General features: G+C 39.6%; 3 protein-coding genes across 4 annotated transcripts; 2 read left to right on the top strand and 1 right to left on the bottom strand.

The window, feature by feature from the left end:
- Positions 1-900: 900 nt before the first annotated feature.
- On the bottom strand, positions 901-2,694 carry LOC137934814 (protein ALP1-like). Its single transcript, XM_068779349.1, has one exon. It carries the CDS (start codon positions 2,562-2,564, stop codon positions 1,044-1,046), a length of 1,521 nt encoding a protein of 506 aa, XP_068635450.1. The 5' UTR covers positions 2,565-2,694; the 3' UTR covers positions 901-1,043.
- Positions 2,695-4,751: 2,057 nt separating this feature from the next.
- LOC137935466 (U-box domain-containing protein 35-like) lies at positions 4,752-8,198 on the top strand. Its single transcript, XM_068780116.1, has 9 exons — positions 4,752-4,926; positions 5,054-5,160; positions 5,399-5,520; positions 5,633-5,836; positions 5,915-6,302; positions 6,392-6,493; positions 6,643-7,071; positions 7,174-7,968; positions 8,070-8,198. Exons 1-9 carry the CDS (start codon positions 4,752-4,754, stop codon positions 8,196-8,198), a joined length of 2,451 nt encoding a protein of 816 aa, XP_068636217.1.
- A 5,345-nt stretch (positions 8,199-13,543) lies between these two features.
- LOC137934283 (partner of Y14 and mago) lies at positions 13,544-17,912 on the top strand. 2 transcript variants are annotated; one of them, XM_068778564.1, is made up of 4 exons: positions 13,544-13,907; positions 14,025-14,156; positions 16,756-16,989; positions 17,234-17,912. In XM_068778564.1, the coding sequence occupies exons 1-4, from the start codon at positions 13,731-13,733 to the stop codon at positions 17,369-17,371; spliced, it is 681 nt and encodes a 226-aa protein (XP_068634665.1). In that variant the 5' UTR covers positions 13,544-13,730; the 3' UTR covers positions 17,372-17,912. The 2 variants fall into 2 exon arrangements, with proteins under 2 accessions (XP_068634665.1, XP_068634666.1); XM_068778565.1 differs by having other exon boundaries at positions 13,546-13,907; positions 14,025-14,138; positions 17,234-17,909.
- Positions 17,913-18,148: the final 236 nt, after the last annotated feature.

The following is an 18,148-nucleotide window of genomic DNA, read 5'->3' as shown; positions in this document are numbered from 1 at the left end:
CTCGATGACTCGAGAACAAGCGCTTCCTATTCCAAGGAATTGGAACCCCCAAGCACCTTCTTGAGGATGCTAAGACAAGTTTAAGAAACTGAAGAAAATTGGCATTTTAAAGAAAACAGTTTTGTTTGAATGCCTTTCTTTTAAAGTGACATTAATAGGAGAGATGCTTTCTGTGAGTAGCTTTGATTTTTTATTTTATTTTTATAAAAGATTCAGTCCCTACTGGAAGATGAGCTATAAAGTCTGTTTTGATTCCCGCCACAGGTACTTGGGTTGTCTGCCTCAGTAACATGCTCTCTTACGAAGATACTTTGATGTTGATTACAGTCAAAGAGTTCCGCAAACATTCAAACAAAAAGCCTCAGACATGAGCAAAATGGTTGTTCTCATAGAGGAGAGACCCAGTCCCGAACAGTGTGTAGTAGGCACGCACAAAGTTGAATTCATTTCAGACTTTACTATCATTTAACAATTTGTAGAATGCATAATTAACTCAAGGAGCATTTACTCCATTCTCCCTTTGTCGTTATAGACCAAGTGAGAATACTTTTCATGTAGTCAAGGTTTGATGATAATGATAAAGACAGTGATTAGTTACTTTATCAATGATTTCATACTGAACAGACATCATTCACCATTCAATGGTAGAAATCCGTCTCCCATATCATTTCGTTGAAGGTAACTGCTCAGTACCCAAATCCGCTTCTTAATCTGAATACTCACAGCCAGTAACAGCCTTTATCTTAGAGTTAAATATTCAAAATGTTTTAAGGTTAATCTAGCTCCTTTGCCACCACTACACTTACAATCTCATGTCGCAGAGCTGCCAGTTGAAAAGCAGACAGCGGAAGAATTTCTATATTGAGTCATTATTAGACATCACATTGTAGTATTCAGAACATCAGAATTGAAGCACCAAAATTGAATTGTTGATTGTTATTAGGTCATTGTGTAACACACATACAATTCTCCCACTATACAGAAAAAACCAAGAAGCAGGATTGGAGAAGCAGAAAAAGAATAAACCAATAACCGTTTAAACGTTAAACGAAAGTTGTACCCGCAAGTCCATGGTGCAAGAGATTGTGAGCAATATTGTCCCTCGCCTGCATCGAACTCATCGACCTGAGTCCACTCTCCGGAACCATCTCATCGTCGACAAGCTCGTAATTCAGCTCGGGGTCCATCTCCTCGCCACGAATCTCGCAGATATTGTGTAGCACACAGCACGCCCCAAGGACCACCGGGAGGTCCTGCAATTTCACCTCCGTCCGCTTCTGCAGGCATGACCACCTTCCCTTGAGTCTGGCAAACGCGCCCTTGGCAACTTTCTGAATTTCCCCAATTTTCTCATTAAATGCGTGCTGGGTCCATGTCAAATGCTGGTGGGTGTACGGTACCAAGACCCAATCCATTAGCGGATAGCCGGAGCTCCCCACAATCCACATACCATTCAGCAAGCCACCCTCCGCCCGCTGGTACAGTGCTGACTTCTCCAATATCTGATCGTCCGGCATCGATCCTGGCCAGCCGATACAGACGTCCGTGAACACCCCTTGTGGATTCACCATCCCCTGTACTGTAATCGAATAAGAAGTCTTCTGGTTCCGATCTGTGTGTCGCTTGTTGAAATAAGCTGCTACACTTATCTTCGGGGCTATAATGGGGACATGTGTTGTGTACATCGACCCTACAACATTCTGTATACCGGAAAGAGATTCGAATGCTTGCTTGATTTGGGCAATGCCCTCATTGTCCGGCCACTGAAGGAATTTGGGCATCAAACGCGTTTTAATGGCGGCACAAACCTCCAAAACGAGCTTATGACAGGTGGAAATCCCCAGACCGAACCGCTTCGAAACCAATCGGAGCGGCTCCCCGGTGGCCAGCCGCCAAATACAGACCGCCACCCGCTGTCTGACGGGAATCGCCGCCCGGAGCATGGTATCCTCTTTTGCCACAATTTCTGTCAATTCGTCGCAAATCATGTCGAACGTCGCCCGCCCCATACGGAACGCACGCCGGAACTCCGAATCCGGGAAGTCCGGCTGGTTGCAGCCGTCCCACCAAGCCCGGGACCGGTTCTTAACCCACAGCCGCCTCTGCTGCTGCTGCTGCAACGCCGCATCTCCCCCTTTCGCCGCTGCAGCAGCCGTCGTAGCCGCCACCGCCGCCATCCTCCCCCGTTTTGCCCTGAGCCGGTTCGTCTCCGTCAGCGTCTCCGAATAATGGTCCTGGCATTGAGAATCATACTGTAACATGGCCTCGGTTTTCAAATTATGGGTCGAATCCAAAACACTCTTCTGTAACTCCTCCGCCTTCTCCAACTCACACTGCTGCGACCTCTCCTCCTCGTCCATCATCAGCAGCGAAGACACCAAATGGGTAATAGTTTTCACCTTGCTCTCTGGCGACTTCTCCTCGGCTTTCCGCTTCTTCCTGGGTGGCATCGCCGGAATGAAGGAGTCAAACAAGAGAGAATCGTCGAGGGAAGAGAAGAAGGAGGAGAAGTCGTCTTGGGAGGGGAGTGACAGATTGTTTCCCTCCGTCGGATTGATTTTCATATATACCCAACACACAGACTGATTTCCAATACGAACTGAATCGATTAATCAAATCGAACCAACTCCGTTAAAATCTACCTTTGTTTGACAACGAAAGTAGGGAAGAGATGAAACAGAGAGCGAATGTTGAATGTTGAACGTCGTCGAACCGGACGAGTTTACGAGCTGAAAAATGGTGGGCAGTTGGCACTCCCTTATATATCTCCCGTCGCCGCGGTTGTGTGAACACGGCCCCTCGGGCGAGGCAGCTTCAAGGAAAACGAGCGCGACGCGGTTACTCGGTAGAGGCATTTCCTTCTCCTGCAGACACGCTTTGCCTTTCTTCACCCCTACTCCTTTCTTCTAAGTCGACCCAGAACGAGGGTTGAATTTTTGGTCAAAATCAGAAGAAGCAGCGGGGAAGTGTCTTACCGTTGTGTGCTACACGACCCTCCTCTTCTTTATTAGTTTAGTTGCACGTGTCATTTTTTATTGGTTAATATAAGCGGGCCCCATCCCCCTTTCCGCCCCCAGATCGGATGCATTCTAGAACGTCCCTAGCTTAAAGTTAAGTTTGATATTTCAGATTAGTTTTAGATTTTTTTGGGTTCAAGTTTTAGGAGCGGGGTTCGGGGTTGGATTCAGACCCGACCCGTCCACCCACGTGGATACGGTCGATGAACACTATCTTTTGTTTTAAAAATAAATAGATAATCACGGATTAACCTTGAAATTATAGACAAATGATTGCCGAGGTGCAGTCAATGTTGACCTCTGAAGACACGTGGTTCCGAACAAAGCGGCGGCAGTGGCATCTTCGTTATTCTTTGTGACGTACGAGAGGTGCCCCCACCGCCTCAATGCAGGTGGTAGCTGACGTGGCACTTCGGAGATCCGAAGGTTGTAAAGGTCGCTGTCGAGGGAATAAGGGAGCCGGCGTTTGGAAGAGGAGAAAATGACGTAAGAATCGCATAAGGCGGGCGTCCTTAGTTTCGTGTCGGTCTGTGCCGGAATCCGCGTTGCCACGTGGCCCGCGGTGATCACATGGAGTAATGATTGAGTAACAGCCTTTTTCCAGACGAACTTATCTCTTCTCTTTTGTCGGGATCTAAATATCTAAGTCGTTTAAAATATTTTCCACAATATATAGAAAAAAATAAGGGTATTTTCAATTAAATATATACGAAGTTATTTTTATACATATTTAAACTAATATACTTATTTTTCATCTCTAGGGTATAATTTCGTGCAATATGAATAATTTTTTTAATTAAAAATATAGAATAATAAGGATTACCTCAACCCAATATAATATAATTACATGAGCTACATGATTGAGGGATCATGCTTGAACATGTCAAAACAAAGAGATTTATTGTCTGTCTTAGAAAATCTTTTTTCCAATTAATAAATTCAACATATTTTTTCTCACTAATCCATATGGGACTATTTTTTAACACTCTCCCTCTCGTGTAAACCTTTTGAACTCTTATATGTGGATAATTTGGATAGAGGTCCACATATGAATACCTGTTCTAATACCATATGGGATTATTCGAATCACACCATTTCAAGAATGGAACCTACAACCAGCATTCTCCAAATATTAGGTGAGGTTCCAATAAGAAATGATGAGAAAAACAAAATAAGAAGCACAGATTTATAAACAATTTGGTTAAATGAATTAATTAATTTAACCAAATTATTTTAAGTAAAAATGCTGAAAAAATAATGGAGTTGATGTTCACAAAAGATTGGGGTGAGACTTTCATGAGCTTCCCTAAACGGTTTGATTAAGTCAAAAGCCGAGGGGAATACACGACACGTTGCAGAAGGGGAGCCATGATCGGAGCAGGAAGGGGAGATCTGGAGAGAGAATAAGAGCTGAGAAACGGATTTGACCTTCCAAACAAGAACGAAATCGCGGATCGTTGTCTCGATGTTTCCACCGGAGACGAAGACCCGATTCACGTAAGGAGTCGCTGTTCTGGTTTACAAAGGCAGCTTATCAGCTCGTCCAGCAAGAGAGAGAGAGAGAGAGGAAAAGGAGCTTCGCGGATGCAGAAACTCTCTTCTCCGACGTCCCTCCTGTGTTTATTCATTTCATCCTTTTTTTACCAGTTTCCAGAGGGAGCGGCGAAGGAAAGCAAAATCAAATTTGACCCAAAAGACGCAGGATTGAATCGGCTGTGAGAAGAGGAAGTTGGAATGGGTTCTTATAACCAGTCGGCAGAGGAACGGCTTCCGGTGATCCGCACGACGGCGGTTGCGATTGACAGGAATAAGAACAGCCAACACGCCGTCAAGTGGGCCGTCGATCATCTCCTCCTTAACAATCCCAACATCATCCTCATCCATGTCCGAAACAAAAATGCCATTGCCCGTAGGTACCTCTCTCCTTCTTTTTCGTTTTTGTTATCATTTGATCCATTATCGTAGTCGTTTCTTCACCTTCTCCATTCTTAACCGTCTCCTTCTGTCCTTCTTCTTCGGCGGCTGTCCACCTGCAGCCAGTTTCTCCATGACGGAAACAAATGCCGATGCGAACAGCGAGCAAATCGAAGCCGAGATGCAGCAGCTCTACCTTCCCTTCCGTGGGTTTTGCGCTCGTAAAGGGGTAAGAGTATACGGCTTCTAAGCCACGAATGAGACTCTTGATACCTTATTTTACACATACTTTGGAGCAGGGGTGGCACTGGAGAATTGTCTGAGGCAAGCTACTCATAAATATTTTTAATCCACAAATGCCTCTCCGCAATATGATCTTTACCAGACAGTAATGTGGCATGGATTTGGTAGCTGTAAAAATCCTTAAAAACTGAGAACTCAAGAGGATTTTCTGGTAATGCTTTCAGGTTACAGTAACAGAGGTTGTTCTGGAAGACACGGACGTCTCCAAGGCCATCGTCGATTATATAAACTCTAGCTGCCTCCACAACGTCGTCGTGGGTGCCTCTGGCAGAAATGCATTCATTAGGTTGCTCTTATGAATGCTCGTCTTCAATCAACGATGCTTCTATGGTTTTCAGTTTTCTTTCTCCTTCATCTCAGACACTTTATTTTCCTTCTTCTTTCCCCTGTAAACGCAGGAAATTCAAGAATCTTGACGTACCAAGTACATTGGGCAGAACTGCACCGGACTTCTGCACTGTCTACGTGATTGCAAAAGGGAAGGTGATGACAGTCCGGTCAGCGAGTCGGCCTGTCCCTGCGCCAGCCCCACGGCCAGCACCGACTCCAGCACCGCCACCACCTGTTGCTCCCTCTCAGTTCGAGGCGGATGATGTAGTGAAGTAAGTTCAGCTACTGGAGAAGATCCGATAAAATTCATTCGTAATTCCGTTAATTGGATCTCTGTTGCAACAAGACAGGACTCCCTTTGCGAGAGGGATGGCCGCGCCGGCGGCAGCGGCAGCGGCAGCAGCGTCGTCGGCGGTGGCGAGTTGGAGGGGCCCGGCCCCTGTGTATTTAGATAGGAGAAACCCGGATAGGTTAAGTGACTTCACGAAGACTCCCTCAAGGCCGCAACCATCGCTGAGGAATGCTCCGCCAGGTGGGGGCGGGGGCGGGGGTGGGGGCGTGGACATGGATGCATTCCTTCGCTCCGCCAGAACTCCCTACGGCCGAGACTCCATCTCGGACAGCCTCGATTTCCCTTCATACTCCGGCTTCCAGTCTGCCGACTTCTCCGCCGAAGGGCTGGATTTCTCCATCACTTCCAGCGATAGCCCTCGATCCTCTTTCTCTATTCAGTCCATGGTAACATCTCTCTTTCCCTTTCTCTATCTTTGTCGTCTTGTACAAAAACAATGAACTGCCTGCAATGCCTGTGATCTTATCTGATTCAGAAAGATGTGGAGGCTGAAATGAAAAGGCTAAAGAGGGAGCTGAAGAACACCATGGATCTGTACAGCACCGCTATGCAAGAAGCTGTCTCCGCCAAACAGAAGGTGAATGGAATCATCTCATTAAATCACCTGAAATCTCAACAATCTCGGCCTTCAGTTATGCTTTTCGTCACGTTGCAATTTCTTTGTTAAAAAGAAGAAACAAAGAGAGATATTCACTGAAAGAAAGTTCCACTTAAATCCCTTTCTAGGCAAACCAGTATCACCAATGGAAGATGGAAGAAGCCCGGAAGTTCGAAGAAGCTCGGATGGCAGAGGAGGCCGCCTTGGCTATAGCCGAGGTGGAGAAGGTCAAATGCAGAGCAGCCATTGAAGCTGCCGAGGCAGCACAGAGACTGGCAGAAATGGAGGCGCAGAGGAGGAAAAATGCTGAGATGAAGGCAAAGCTTGCAGCGGAGGAGAAGAAGAAAGCCTTAGATGCTTTGAACAACAATGATGTTCGATATAGAAAGTACACCATTGAAGAGATCGAAGTCGCGACGAATTTCTTCGCTGAGTCGCTAAAAATCGGCGAAGGAGGCTATGGCCCAGTTTATGGAGCAACTCTTGATCACACGCCAGTCGCCATTAAAGTGTTGAGACCCGACGCAGCTCAGGGCAGGAAGCAATTCCAGCAAGAGGTAACGTATTTTACAGTGACAGAACAATAGAAGTAGAATTCAGAAACAAACATTGAGAATTTACGAAAGCGATTTTAATTTGTGGTGGATTCATTTACGTAGGTTGAGATTCTGAGCTGCATCAGGCATCCAAACATGGTCTTACTGCTGGGTGCTTGCCCAGAATATGGATGCCTTGTTTACGAATATATGGACTACGGAAGCTTGGACGACCGGTTGTTCCGCCGGGGAAACAGCCCTCCGATCCCATGGAGAATCCGGTTCAAGATTGCGGCGGAGATCGCCACCGGATTACTGTTCCTTCACCAGGCCAAGCCGGAGCCACTGGTCCACCGAGACCTCAAGCCCGCCAACATCCTCCTCGACCGCAACTACGTAAGCAAGATCAGCGACGTCGGCCTAGCCAGACTGGTCCCGCCGTCGGTCGCCGACTCCGTCACCCAATACCGGATGACATCCACAGCGGGGACGTTTTGCTACATAGATCCCGAGTACCAGCAGACGGGAATGCTGGGGATAAAATCCGACATCTACTCATTGGGCATCATGCTGCTGCAGATCATCACCGCGAAGCCGCCCATGGGTCTAACGCATCATGTCGAGCGTGCCATCGATAAGGGAACCTTCGCCGAGATGTTGGACCACACGGTGCCGGACTGGCCGGTCGAGGAGGCATTAGGGTACGCAAAGCTGGCTCTCAAGTGCGCGGAGCTGAGAAGAAAAGACCGGCCGGACCTCGTGACTGTCGTTTTGCCGGAGCTGAACAGGTTAAGAAAACTGGGGAACGGTTATGAAGACATAAACCTGAGTCTCAACGGCGGCACCTTCAGCGCTGGTGGGAGTGGCTATGTTACAGGCGCGCGGTCTGGTACACCCCCCTCCAATCCTCGTTCTAGGGTAAGTTTTCTTTTCTTCTTTAGGACAATTCTTTCTAGCACTTAAAATACTGGTTCAATTTTCCGACCACTACTGCCTCTGTTAAATTTCATGGTTTGCAGCAAGGAATCAGTAGTCCTCTCCAGGGAAATTCGCAATACCGGTCTTCTTCAACAGATGATGGTGGAGCAAGAATTCCAAATGGGTACAGTAGCGGGGGAAGGTTAGTGCCACGAAGAATGGTTCCTTGATGAACCAGATTGATGCATCAAGAGAGACGACGATGATGCTCTTTGTATTATTGATGTATTTTGTAAGGGGGTTTGCTGCGGATACCTAGTTCAAAATGGGGATTTTTTTTTTCTTTTTGTTTTCTTCTCCATTTTCTAGTTTATATATGTATAAAATCACAGACATATCAACTAAGATGCAAACTTCCCAAGTGGATTTTGATTATTAATAATGTAACAAGATGATCAGGAATGGACCCCATTGCTTGGAATTACACCCCAATTGGAAATGTTAAAATTGGGTTTAGCTTTGTTCTAAGTGATTAAATATAGGGAATTTTATTATACTACCCATTTTTTTAAAACAAATAACCAAATTTTGAACTTAATATCACAAATATCCAACTTTGACCCGTCAACTACTCATGCGGAACTACTCACACGGTGTTATGTCGTTATGCCACATTACCACACAAAGTCCAATGCCTTGTCATCTATCATATCATCTGAATGTCACGCCATCAACCACATAGGGATGATACGTCAATACACCACGTTATCAAATGCGTTGTAAGAATCCACATCATCCAATCCGCCACCGCCTATTTATTGTAATAAAATATAAATTTATATATTAACTAATAAATAAAATTTTATTATATATTGAAAAAACGTAGTTAAATTTTAAAAATATTAGAAAAATATTATTTAAGTTTTTAAAAATCTTACTTGTGTAACGTGTTTTATTACCTTTTATTTATTTAAATAAATTATATTTTATATCATAACTAAATAAAAATTATATTCCAATCTATTTAATACCTTTCATTATCGATTTAATATATTTTCATATTTACAATATTTAAAAAATTATTTTTTAAAAAAAAATTTAATTTATTGATACATGTTTTATTACCTTCCATTTCACTCTATTAAAATATAAAATTTTATATATTAACTAATAAAATAATCATACGATTATATATAAATAAAATAAAATTTTTAAAATGTTTTAAAAAATTATTTAAGTTTTAAAAAATCTTATTTGTCTGTACGTGTTTTATTTCCTTCTATTTTTAATAAATAAAAAATTTTATGTATTAACCAATTAGAAATTATATTCTAATCTATTTAATACCTTTAATTGTCGATTTCATTAGTTAATATATATAATTCATATTTTAAAATAAATAAAAGGTAATAAAACACGTACTGACCAATAAGATTTTTAAAAACTTAAAAAAAAATTTAATATTTTTAAAATTTAAACGACACTTTTATATATATAATTATATTTTTTTATTCGCTAATATATAAAGTTTATATTTTATTACAATAAATAGATGGCAGAGGCTTGGCTGATGTGGATGCTTACAAGGCATGCTGACATGTCATCCTATGCGGACGATGATGTGGTGCCCAGCCTCTTCGAGTGCTAATGTGGCATGATGTTGTGTCACCATGTAAGCGGTCAAAGCTTACATGTCAGTTTTGACTATACAAATGTGCAATTGACCGGTCAAAGATAGGTATTTGTGATATTAAGTTCAAAAGTTGTTATTTGTGTAATTAATTCAAAATATTGGTTGCACAGTAAAATTCCCTTAAATATAATTTCTTTTTAATTCTAAATCTATTTGAGATTCTTACAATAAAATGCCTCAAATATTTTACCTAAGTGTTCCTCGTTGGAAATTTATATTTGAGGAAAATTTAAAAATGATTTTCCTTAGATTTACAATTCCAAGAAACCTTTACTATAAAATACCTATTAGAGCCTTCATAAAAAATTACATGAAAATTTTTAAAATTTTCTTATAGTTATTAGTGCATTTTCCAAGGAAATATATGGAAATTATTAATCACTCTGATATATTACTATGTTTATTCGATAATTTTTTATTAAATTAAGACGTCAAATACAAAGTATAATTTTTTTAATCTAGAAACAATTAGTCATGTTAAATGAACTATTCCACTCTACATATTGTCCCACATTTTGGCTTCTATATTGAGACTATAGGTTAGTAATTTCTTCCTTCAAATCATCTTCATCTTTTGGGTCTTTTGGAAAGGTTTCAAAGTGACACATGCATCCCTTAGTTTCTATCATAGATTGCCAAAGTTGGACCAGACTAAAATTAACAAAAAAAATAGCTTAAATTGCATAATCATTTTCTGGTAGTTCATGTTTTCGAACAACAAATGAAGGTGAGTCACATTAAGCCATTAATGACTTAAGGTTGCATTTAGCATAGCTCTATTGTTGGGTGTGTTTGACATGTACATCTATTCATATTTGTGCATAGGTTTAGAGATGGTTAGAATTGTGTCTAGCAATAACCTGCAAACAAATTTTCCTTTTTGAGGAACAAATTGTGATGTTTAGAAATGGACATCAGTTGGTTTTGGGGAGAGTTTTCTAAAATTCTGAACTAGTCCAAGCAAATGTTAGTCCTGAGGAGCATTTTGCATCTTCTCAATTTGGCTAAGTTTTGTTATCATCAAAACTCCTCTTCTTCTTTGACTTTGCTTTAATTGTGAGATCTCCTTTCCATAAGACCTTTCTTTCTTGTATTTCTTCTTTTTATTTCTCCCCCTGGAGCTAGGGATAAAAATCGCAAAAAAGACTTGAATTGGACAAAATAAATATGAAGGACAAAAATTATTCCTAGTCGAATAGCAAACTCCATACACTAGTAAAAAAGGGTCAATGTTTAAAAAATAATCTGATCACTTTCAAAGAACTTTCAAGTTTTAGGGCACGAAAAAAAGAGATAAGAAATAATCACAATTTAAGGGTAGATAAGAAAAAAATAATCATTTAGGTGAAAAAAAACTTAACTCACACTGGATGTTGGACGCACTCTTGTTCTTTGCAAGTAGTGGGTAAATAGGTATTGTTTTGTAGTGATAAAAAATAATTAAAAATTAAATAAATACTAGAGGTCTTACATGAACTCAAGGATGTCAGTAAAAAAGAAATAACAATACTCACACTTCAAATGAAAAGAAGTGCACAATGCAAAACTCATACTTCCAAATAATAAGGAGGCCTTCATCAAATTAATAAATTAATGAAAGTTACCAATCTTGATTCAAAAAGGGATAAAACAACTTAGAAAAGTAGCAAAAAGGATTCATGTTTGTAAAAACTTTTACTAGAGTTTGAATAAAATAGGAGACTTGAAAAAAATAAAAGTAGCTACTCAAAACAGTGAAGGAAAGAATTGTCTAAAAATTCAGATTCCCGCACACAAACAAGCTACTAGTGTGATCTTTAGTTCTTCTAATATTGATATTTCTCTCTAGAAACATCAAATTTGATCAACAATTCAATAGGTTAGAAAAATAGACTTATAGATATTTTTTAGATATAATTCTCTATATAAATTCTCATTCTTCAAGGTGCAAAATGTTTCAAAAAATAAAGCTTTCTGCTACGGCATGAATTCTTCATGTTGTTTGAGCTTTATTGCTTCAAATGTTAATTTTTGCTTGTATAAAACTCTGATTAAAACAATTCTTTTTTATTTGGAAACTAAACTCAAATATCTTTCTAAAAATATATAATATGAAACATGAAAATTGTGTTACAATAAGAAAATTCCAAAGACAAAAATGGTTGTTGGGAAAGAAAAAAAATTGTCTTTTTCTTTTTTTCTTCTTCCTCTTTGTTTCTCCATTTACTTTTCTTCTCAATCTTAGAAGTTTGCCTGCTCTAATACTATGTTAAATTTAGTGAGGTGGGCATGTTTGACAGGACATGTGATAGAGGAAGAAGAGAAAAAGAGAAAAAGGGAGAAGAGAAAGACAATGGCATGTTGAAGGAAGAGAAATTGGGGATGGAGAATCACATGTTGATTCTTCTCCCTTACAATACTCTTATTTAATAATAATAAAAAAGTTTCATAATTACAAACTAACTATACTTTTCTAGTTACCCAAATACACCCAAAATACAACTTACTAATTAAACATAAAAGACACAAAATACAACTAGGAAACATCATCTTTGATTCTAGTTTTTTTTTTTCCTTTGAGTTTGCTTCTCTTATGAAACTTTTCTTGTATGAGATTCACCTTAAACTCCATGAAGCTTATGAGATATATTTTACATGAGACTCGTCTTAGATTCCATAATTTGGCTTCTTCAACATGGTCAACACCTTTTATTCTTTTTCCTTCATTTTCTGCTTGTGTGTGTTGACTCCTATGCTAAGGGATCAACTACTAGTCGGGGTCAACTCCATTATTTTTTTTACTAAAAGATATCGACATATGTAACCTAGTAAATAAGAGAACGTTTCATAAAGATAACATAGAATTATAAATATACAAACTAGTGTACGTCCTTTTAATATTTTTTTCCTTTCGAAGCATGTAACCCTAATGGTATTGTAGTCATTACACCTCTTTCTCTTTTCCTCTTCTTTCTCTCCCTTGGTTTCTTCTATCCTCTCTCCCAAGAGCTAGAGTTTATCCTTCGCTCCTTCCCTTGAGATCTCTCGTGTCTATGTGTTGGCCCTAGAAATCAACATCTTCCAAAACATCTTTGATTTCTCAATAAGATCAATTTTGTTGATTGCATGAGAAAATCCCCTAAAAAAATGGGTACACGTCTAACGAGGTACTCTACCTAACCGAGCTATAGCCTTTGTCATAGATATCTTAACATCTAAATATCTGAAATGATATGGTCCCATTTGATATCTAGATAATATCTTAGTTGAAGAGTTTTGTAGGATTTGAACCCATGAATGAGAGTACAAATCTCATGTTAAGTTTTTTGTTGCATAGTGCAAAAGCACCTTAATTGTTCTCTTGTATCCTCTTATAACTCTTATATTCAGTTGTAGGGTGGGTATTAGGTCAGGTTTCATAAGGAACTCAACCCAAAAACCCTAGGTTCCGATTTCAAGTTTCACCCAGTGGGTTGTGGGTAGGACGAAGAACAAATCCATTTGGTTTCAGGTTGGGGATATAAAACGAGATAGGTATGGATCGGGGATGGGTCGGGTTTATTAAGATAGAAATTAAATTATTTTTTAAATTAATTTTAGAATTAAATTCTATAATAATTTAGGAAACTAATGACAAATTAGTCAAGAACAATTAAGGAATCAAACGATCCTTCTTTAAGAGGGATAATCGGCCCTTTGTCCAGAGGACTGGCTGTCTTTTAACTTTTTTTAATTAAATATTTAATTATGTAATTTTATATAAAATAAAAAGGATATTTACCAAAATACCGGATTCCAAAATCCTGGTTAGTTTTCAATGACGTATAAGCAGGGGAAAGTACGTAGCTCCACTCTCTCCTGTCTCCGTGCTAGGCTACAAATAGCCCAAGTTCGCAATTTTCTTCGAAAAAAGCGAAAGCCCACCTTTTTTTTTTTTTTTTTTTTTAAATCTGGGGAAGTCTGTTCTGCTTCGAACTATCGAACTTCAAATCGAAGATGAAACGGATGCCCTAATTTCCTGCGTCTCTCCGAGGAAGCCCCGAACAATGATCCTCCTTGTACAGCCATTCTGAGAGGAAGGATTTATTCCATGGGCAGTATAACCGAGGAACAGCAGGTTGCCCTTATGGGCAGAACCCTAAAGGAGGGGGAGAGGATTTTAGCTCCCACGAGGAGGCCCGACGGTACTCTTCGAAAACCTATACGTATTCGAGCTGGCTACGTCCCTCAAGACGAGGTCGCTATCTATCAATCCAAAGGATCTCTGGTACTGACTCCTCGGTCGCTATGTTTTCCTCAGCTTGGTCTTTTTTCATGGGTTGTTGATACTCTTGGTAGTATCGCTTCGTTTTGTTCATCAAACTGTTTGTTTTTTGTTTCGCAGTTAAAGAAAAACTCAGTACAGGAGGTGCCCCCGGGTTATGATCCGGTTCTCGATGCCAAGCCCAAGACTAAAGCAGCCAAGAGGAATGAAAGGAAGAAGGAAAAGAAGCAGCAGGTACTGATCGAATTTCTAGTAAGTTATCGCTTCGAAGGATAATGCTCATTTTTTCAGCACAAGTGGAAACCTGTGGCACTGACGTGGATAATAGTTGACTTGACGGTTTGCAGGATTTTTCCCTCCCTTAGTTATTGTATTCCTTTTGTTTTGTTTGCTGTTGTAACAAAATTTGTTCATCATTCAAACAAAAACGTGGTTTGAGATCTGTAGTGTTTGGTTTTGGGATATCTATCTAATTTAGTTTGTTTTAGTGGAGCTTTTGTAGTCGTTTGAGTATTTTTAGTACTCCCATTATTCAGCCTAAGGGGCTGGCAAAATATTGGTCTTTAACTAAGCTTATTCTATATGGTCCAAGTTATCTTCACTGAGAAGGCCTTCATGTGCTGTGTGTGCTATTTTTGTGATTTTCAAGAATAACTTATAATGAGGTATGCGTAGTTTTTTTTTTAAGTATTAAAAAAATTAGCGTTATGTTTTTTAAACACTATTACCCTCATTGGGGGAGAGAATGGTTTGTAACGTTATTTCTCAGCAGTGTTGATATTACTGTAGGTTAAGAAAGGTGAACTGTGCATATGTAATGTCAGATTACAGAATAATATTAAAAAATTCCAGTAGAAGTGAACAGCACATTAGTGTTCATCTGTGGAGCGATTGAAACTAGTACTATTTACATGGATAATCTTTCTACTTTAAGATCCTTTTCATTGTCCGAGACAACGTACTTCCATATGTTGAAAAAAAGAAAACCCTTTGCGAGATTCAATCACTCTCCCAACCGTGCTTGTATGAAAGCACTGATATTGTAGATGCTACCAAAGGTAGTGGAACAGATATTCTGATCATTCCCAGCCTCCATGGTGGCTGGACCTTTTCTTTTATTATTTTAATTTTTTGAGATTCTTGACATCAATTACGGGTGCATATTCCTCATGAAGCCAACCTTTTTGGCTTTGCTCCCTCCAATGAATGGGAATCTTCTGCTCCAGCTATTTGTTGGCTCTGCCCCTCTTGTTCCTGTGTTGGTGTTATTTACTATTCTTTTCTACTCATGATTTTAGTCACTTTTTACCTTTGTTTCATTGTACCTTCCCTTCAGAGCTCCTTTGTTCTTTTTCATCCTGTTTTAATCTCAATTCTCAAATCTGTCAAAGAAAAGGATATTAAATAGAGAAAATTGGAAAGGTTCAGACTACGGGTAAAAAGAAGAGATACATCATGTACTGGGAACAGGATACATATGACAAGTGAAATCCGTTTGTAAGAAGGATTGGAACTGGCATATTTTATGCTTAATCAACTAGTTATCAATTGGACATGCATATCTGTTATCATATTTATGGCTAATTTTCCCACAGAAATTTATATTAACCAAGCATATATGTCATACCCATCTATCTCTCTATCTACTTGGCTATCTAACCAGTTTATGAAATTCTGAGTGTGGTTGAAATGCATGAAATAAATTGAGGATTGCTACCATGAGTAGCGAAAGAGTTTTCTTCCCGAAGTCCCTGAGTTCTTTTACAAAGGTCCAGGTCTAGTGAGGCTCAGATCCAATACGTCTTACTAGAAAACCCCCAGGAGATCACTGATTCATGGCGCAAATCTCTTCTTGGCTCTTCTTTGAGTCTTCTCCTTCATTTTTTTCTTTCCTTATCTGCTGATTTTGAAGGGGGAAAGGACAGGTTTTTTTATGTATATATAATTGTTCCTTCAGTATTCCCAGAATGATTGAAAAACTTTAAGCCCTTTTCAAAAAAAATATTGGAGGGGTATCTAAGTAATAAAACCTTGGAGAGCATGGTCAGAGAAATCATGAGTCCAAGACCTGCTTTCATGTGTGCCATCCTGCATGGGGTTTTAAGTTTGGCCCAATCCTTGCATTTAGTGGGGCTGTTTTCCTATTTAACCCAGCCTGCTGTCACCCTTAGCTGCTGATGAACTGGCCTCTGAACCTGGACTGTGTTTTAATCTTGGTCCCATGTTTGCATTTAGTGCGGGAGCTTCCCCATTTAACTCGGCTTGCTGACCTCCTTAACTGCCGTTGAACTGGCCTGTTATTTTTATTTTTTTTCCTTTTGTTTGAATAAAAACTTAGCTACTAAAAAAAGGATATCCACAGTACTCTTGTATGGAAAAAGTATAGTTTGATGAGAGAGTTGACATATGTAGCTTGGATAGTAACTATACCAAGTGGAACCATGAACCAGGTGACTTTTCTTTGTTAAGCATCAGTTACTTTCATCTCTGCTGTTTAATTTTATGTTCTTCATTTCTCAGAGTTAGTATAATCTTAATTTGTGATGAATATTGACATTGTTTTGTGCGATAGGACCTTTCCCTCAACAGCCACATTGTGGGGAATGAGAGGGGGAATTTCCAGTTTTGGGTTTAAGTCTCTCCAGGCAAGAGTGTTGTGTTTCTGTAATCAACACAAAAAAAAATATTGACGTAATTTTTCCTGTACGGAACATCTTAAACTGTATTGGAAAAAGCTGTTAAACATTATTCTACTGCATGTGGCCCATTCACTGTAGTATCTTTCTTTTCTTGGCTCTCTGGCTTGTATTTTTCCCTCATTTAAAAAAAGTTATTGTTAATTACTGAACAGGCTGCCCTTGAAAAGGGAAAGGACCTGAATGAAGAGGCATCTGGTGAAGTTGATCTCGGTGAAGGTGTGGGTTCCAGATTGGAGGCTGCGGAAGCCATTGAGCATCAGATGAATAATTTAGCTGTTTCCGAAACACCTACTGCGATAGATTCATCAGCACACTCGACTGAGATTCCAAACTCTGGGGATCCTGCTTTAGATCTTGATAAGAAAATCCGGGCACTAAAAAAGAAGGTATATTTTATCCTTTTGCAGTAATTTTTGGCTCAGCCTTAATAGTTTCAGGGGTAGCCTTTAAACTTGGTAAATAATTCTGTGTAACATTGATGTTCCTCATAAATGACTTCAACTTTCTGAAACACTACTCTCAAATTTTGTTGCCAATAGAAAACTACAGTTGTATATAGATATATATATATATAAAAAGGAACCAAAGTGAACTTGATCTTCATTCAACAGATTTCTGTTTATGGTGCAGATTCGACTCACAGAGGCATTACAGAAAACAGAGCAAGACAACTTAAAACCGGAACAATTGGATAAGTTGGCGAAGTTGGAAGGCTTGCTCGAAGAGCTGAAGCTTATGGAGGAAAAGAAGAATGCTCTGGGTTCATGAGGGTTGTGTGTATGTCCGGAGATGTAGTTTCTACTATTTATGGTGTTGGGTTCTAATCCCAGCCAGCAGCCATTTTCTCAGTTTTGGTCATGCTTGCTGCTGGTACCCGAGGACCTGGAGCCTTTTAGAATTTGTTGATGGACATGTTTTTATATTTAACTTTTTTCGCTTGGAAATAGGAACTATTGTTTCAGAACAATGACTTGTTAGGCAGTCCCTGCTTTCTAGGTCTCGTTTACTTTCCTTTTTCCTTGTACAAAATACTTTTGCTCTTTCCATGTTTTTCATCTTAAAACACCTTCTCTCTCAAAAAGAAAAAACAGGAGATGGGAGAAACCTGATCCACAGAACAAAATGCCTCTGAACTCTTGAGGTGGTTAGCTTGTCCATCGCACTTACTTCTACTGTGATAATATGCCAGATAGCCTAGATCAGAAATGGCAGCATGGAGCAGCATTTCTCAATGAGACATGGATGCAGTTTTGACCTCATGTATTATGGCAAATCAACCTCCTACGCTATCTTTTTTGCAAGCCCTCTAGCATCAATTGTCATTACTGGCCTCTTTGATTTGTATTTCTGTTTCATAAATTGGACTCCCTGGACTTCCTGCAAGCTCGAACATCTCATTCTTGAACCTTTCTCTCTCTCTTCTGTCTTTCTCATTTTCTCTTACTTTTTATATGGAATTAAAGCAGTAGATTACACTTCGGAAGGTTTTTTTTTTTTTTTTTATCAATATTCATCATCATTTAAAGAAGATGATCACCTAGCAGA

This window comes from Aristolochia californica, unplaced genomic scaffold (genome assembly GCF_029961685.1).
Source record: "Aristolochia californica isolate CCGP_79_NKW_82.1479 unplaced genomic scaffold, dmAriCali1.0.hap1 SCAF_6, whole genome shotgun sequence".
Classification (NCBI taxonomy): Eukaryota; Viridiplantae; Streptophyta; class Magnoliopsida; order Piperales; family Aristolochiaceae; genus Aristolochia; species Aristolochia californica.
Note: the sequence above shows the minus strand (reverse complement) of the source record. Positions and strands in the feature narration are given on the sequence as shown.

What these genes read in the sequence shown, in the direction of transcription:
- LOC137934814 (XM_068779349.1), bottom strand. Translation starts at nt 2,564, where the DNA reads ATGAAAATCAATCCGACGGAGGGAAACAATCTGTCACTCCCCTCCCAA.
- LOC137935466 (XM_068780116.1), top strand. Translation starts at nt 4,752, where the DNA reads ATGGGTTCTTATAACCAGTCGGCAGAGGAACGGCTTCCGGTGATCCGC. An exon ending in GGCAGAAATGCATTCATTAG is followed by an intron (nt 5,521 to 5,632) that starts GTTGCTCTTATG and finishes CTGTAAACGCAG; the next exon opens with GAAATTCAAGAATCTTGACG. An exon ending in CCTCCAATCCTCGTTCTAGG is followed by an intron (nt 7,969 to 8,069) that starts GTAAGTTTTCTT and finishes CATGGTTTGCAG; the next exon opens with CAAGGAATCAGTAGTCCTCT.
- LOC137934283 (XM_068778564.1), top strand. Translation starts at nt 13,731, where the DNA reads ATGGGCAGTATAACCGAGGAACAGCAGGTTGCCCTTATGGGCAGAACC. An exon ending in ATCAATCCAAAGGATCTCTG is followed by an intron (nt 13,908 to 14,024) that starts GTACTGACTCCT and finishes TTTGTTTCGCAG; the next exon opens with TTAAAGAAAAACTCAGTACA. An exon ending in AGGTACTGATCGAATTTCTA is followed by an intron (nt 14,157 to 16,755) that starts GTAAGTTATCGC and finishes ATTACTGAACAG; the next exon opens with GCTGCCCTTGAAAAGGGAAA.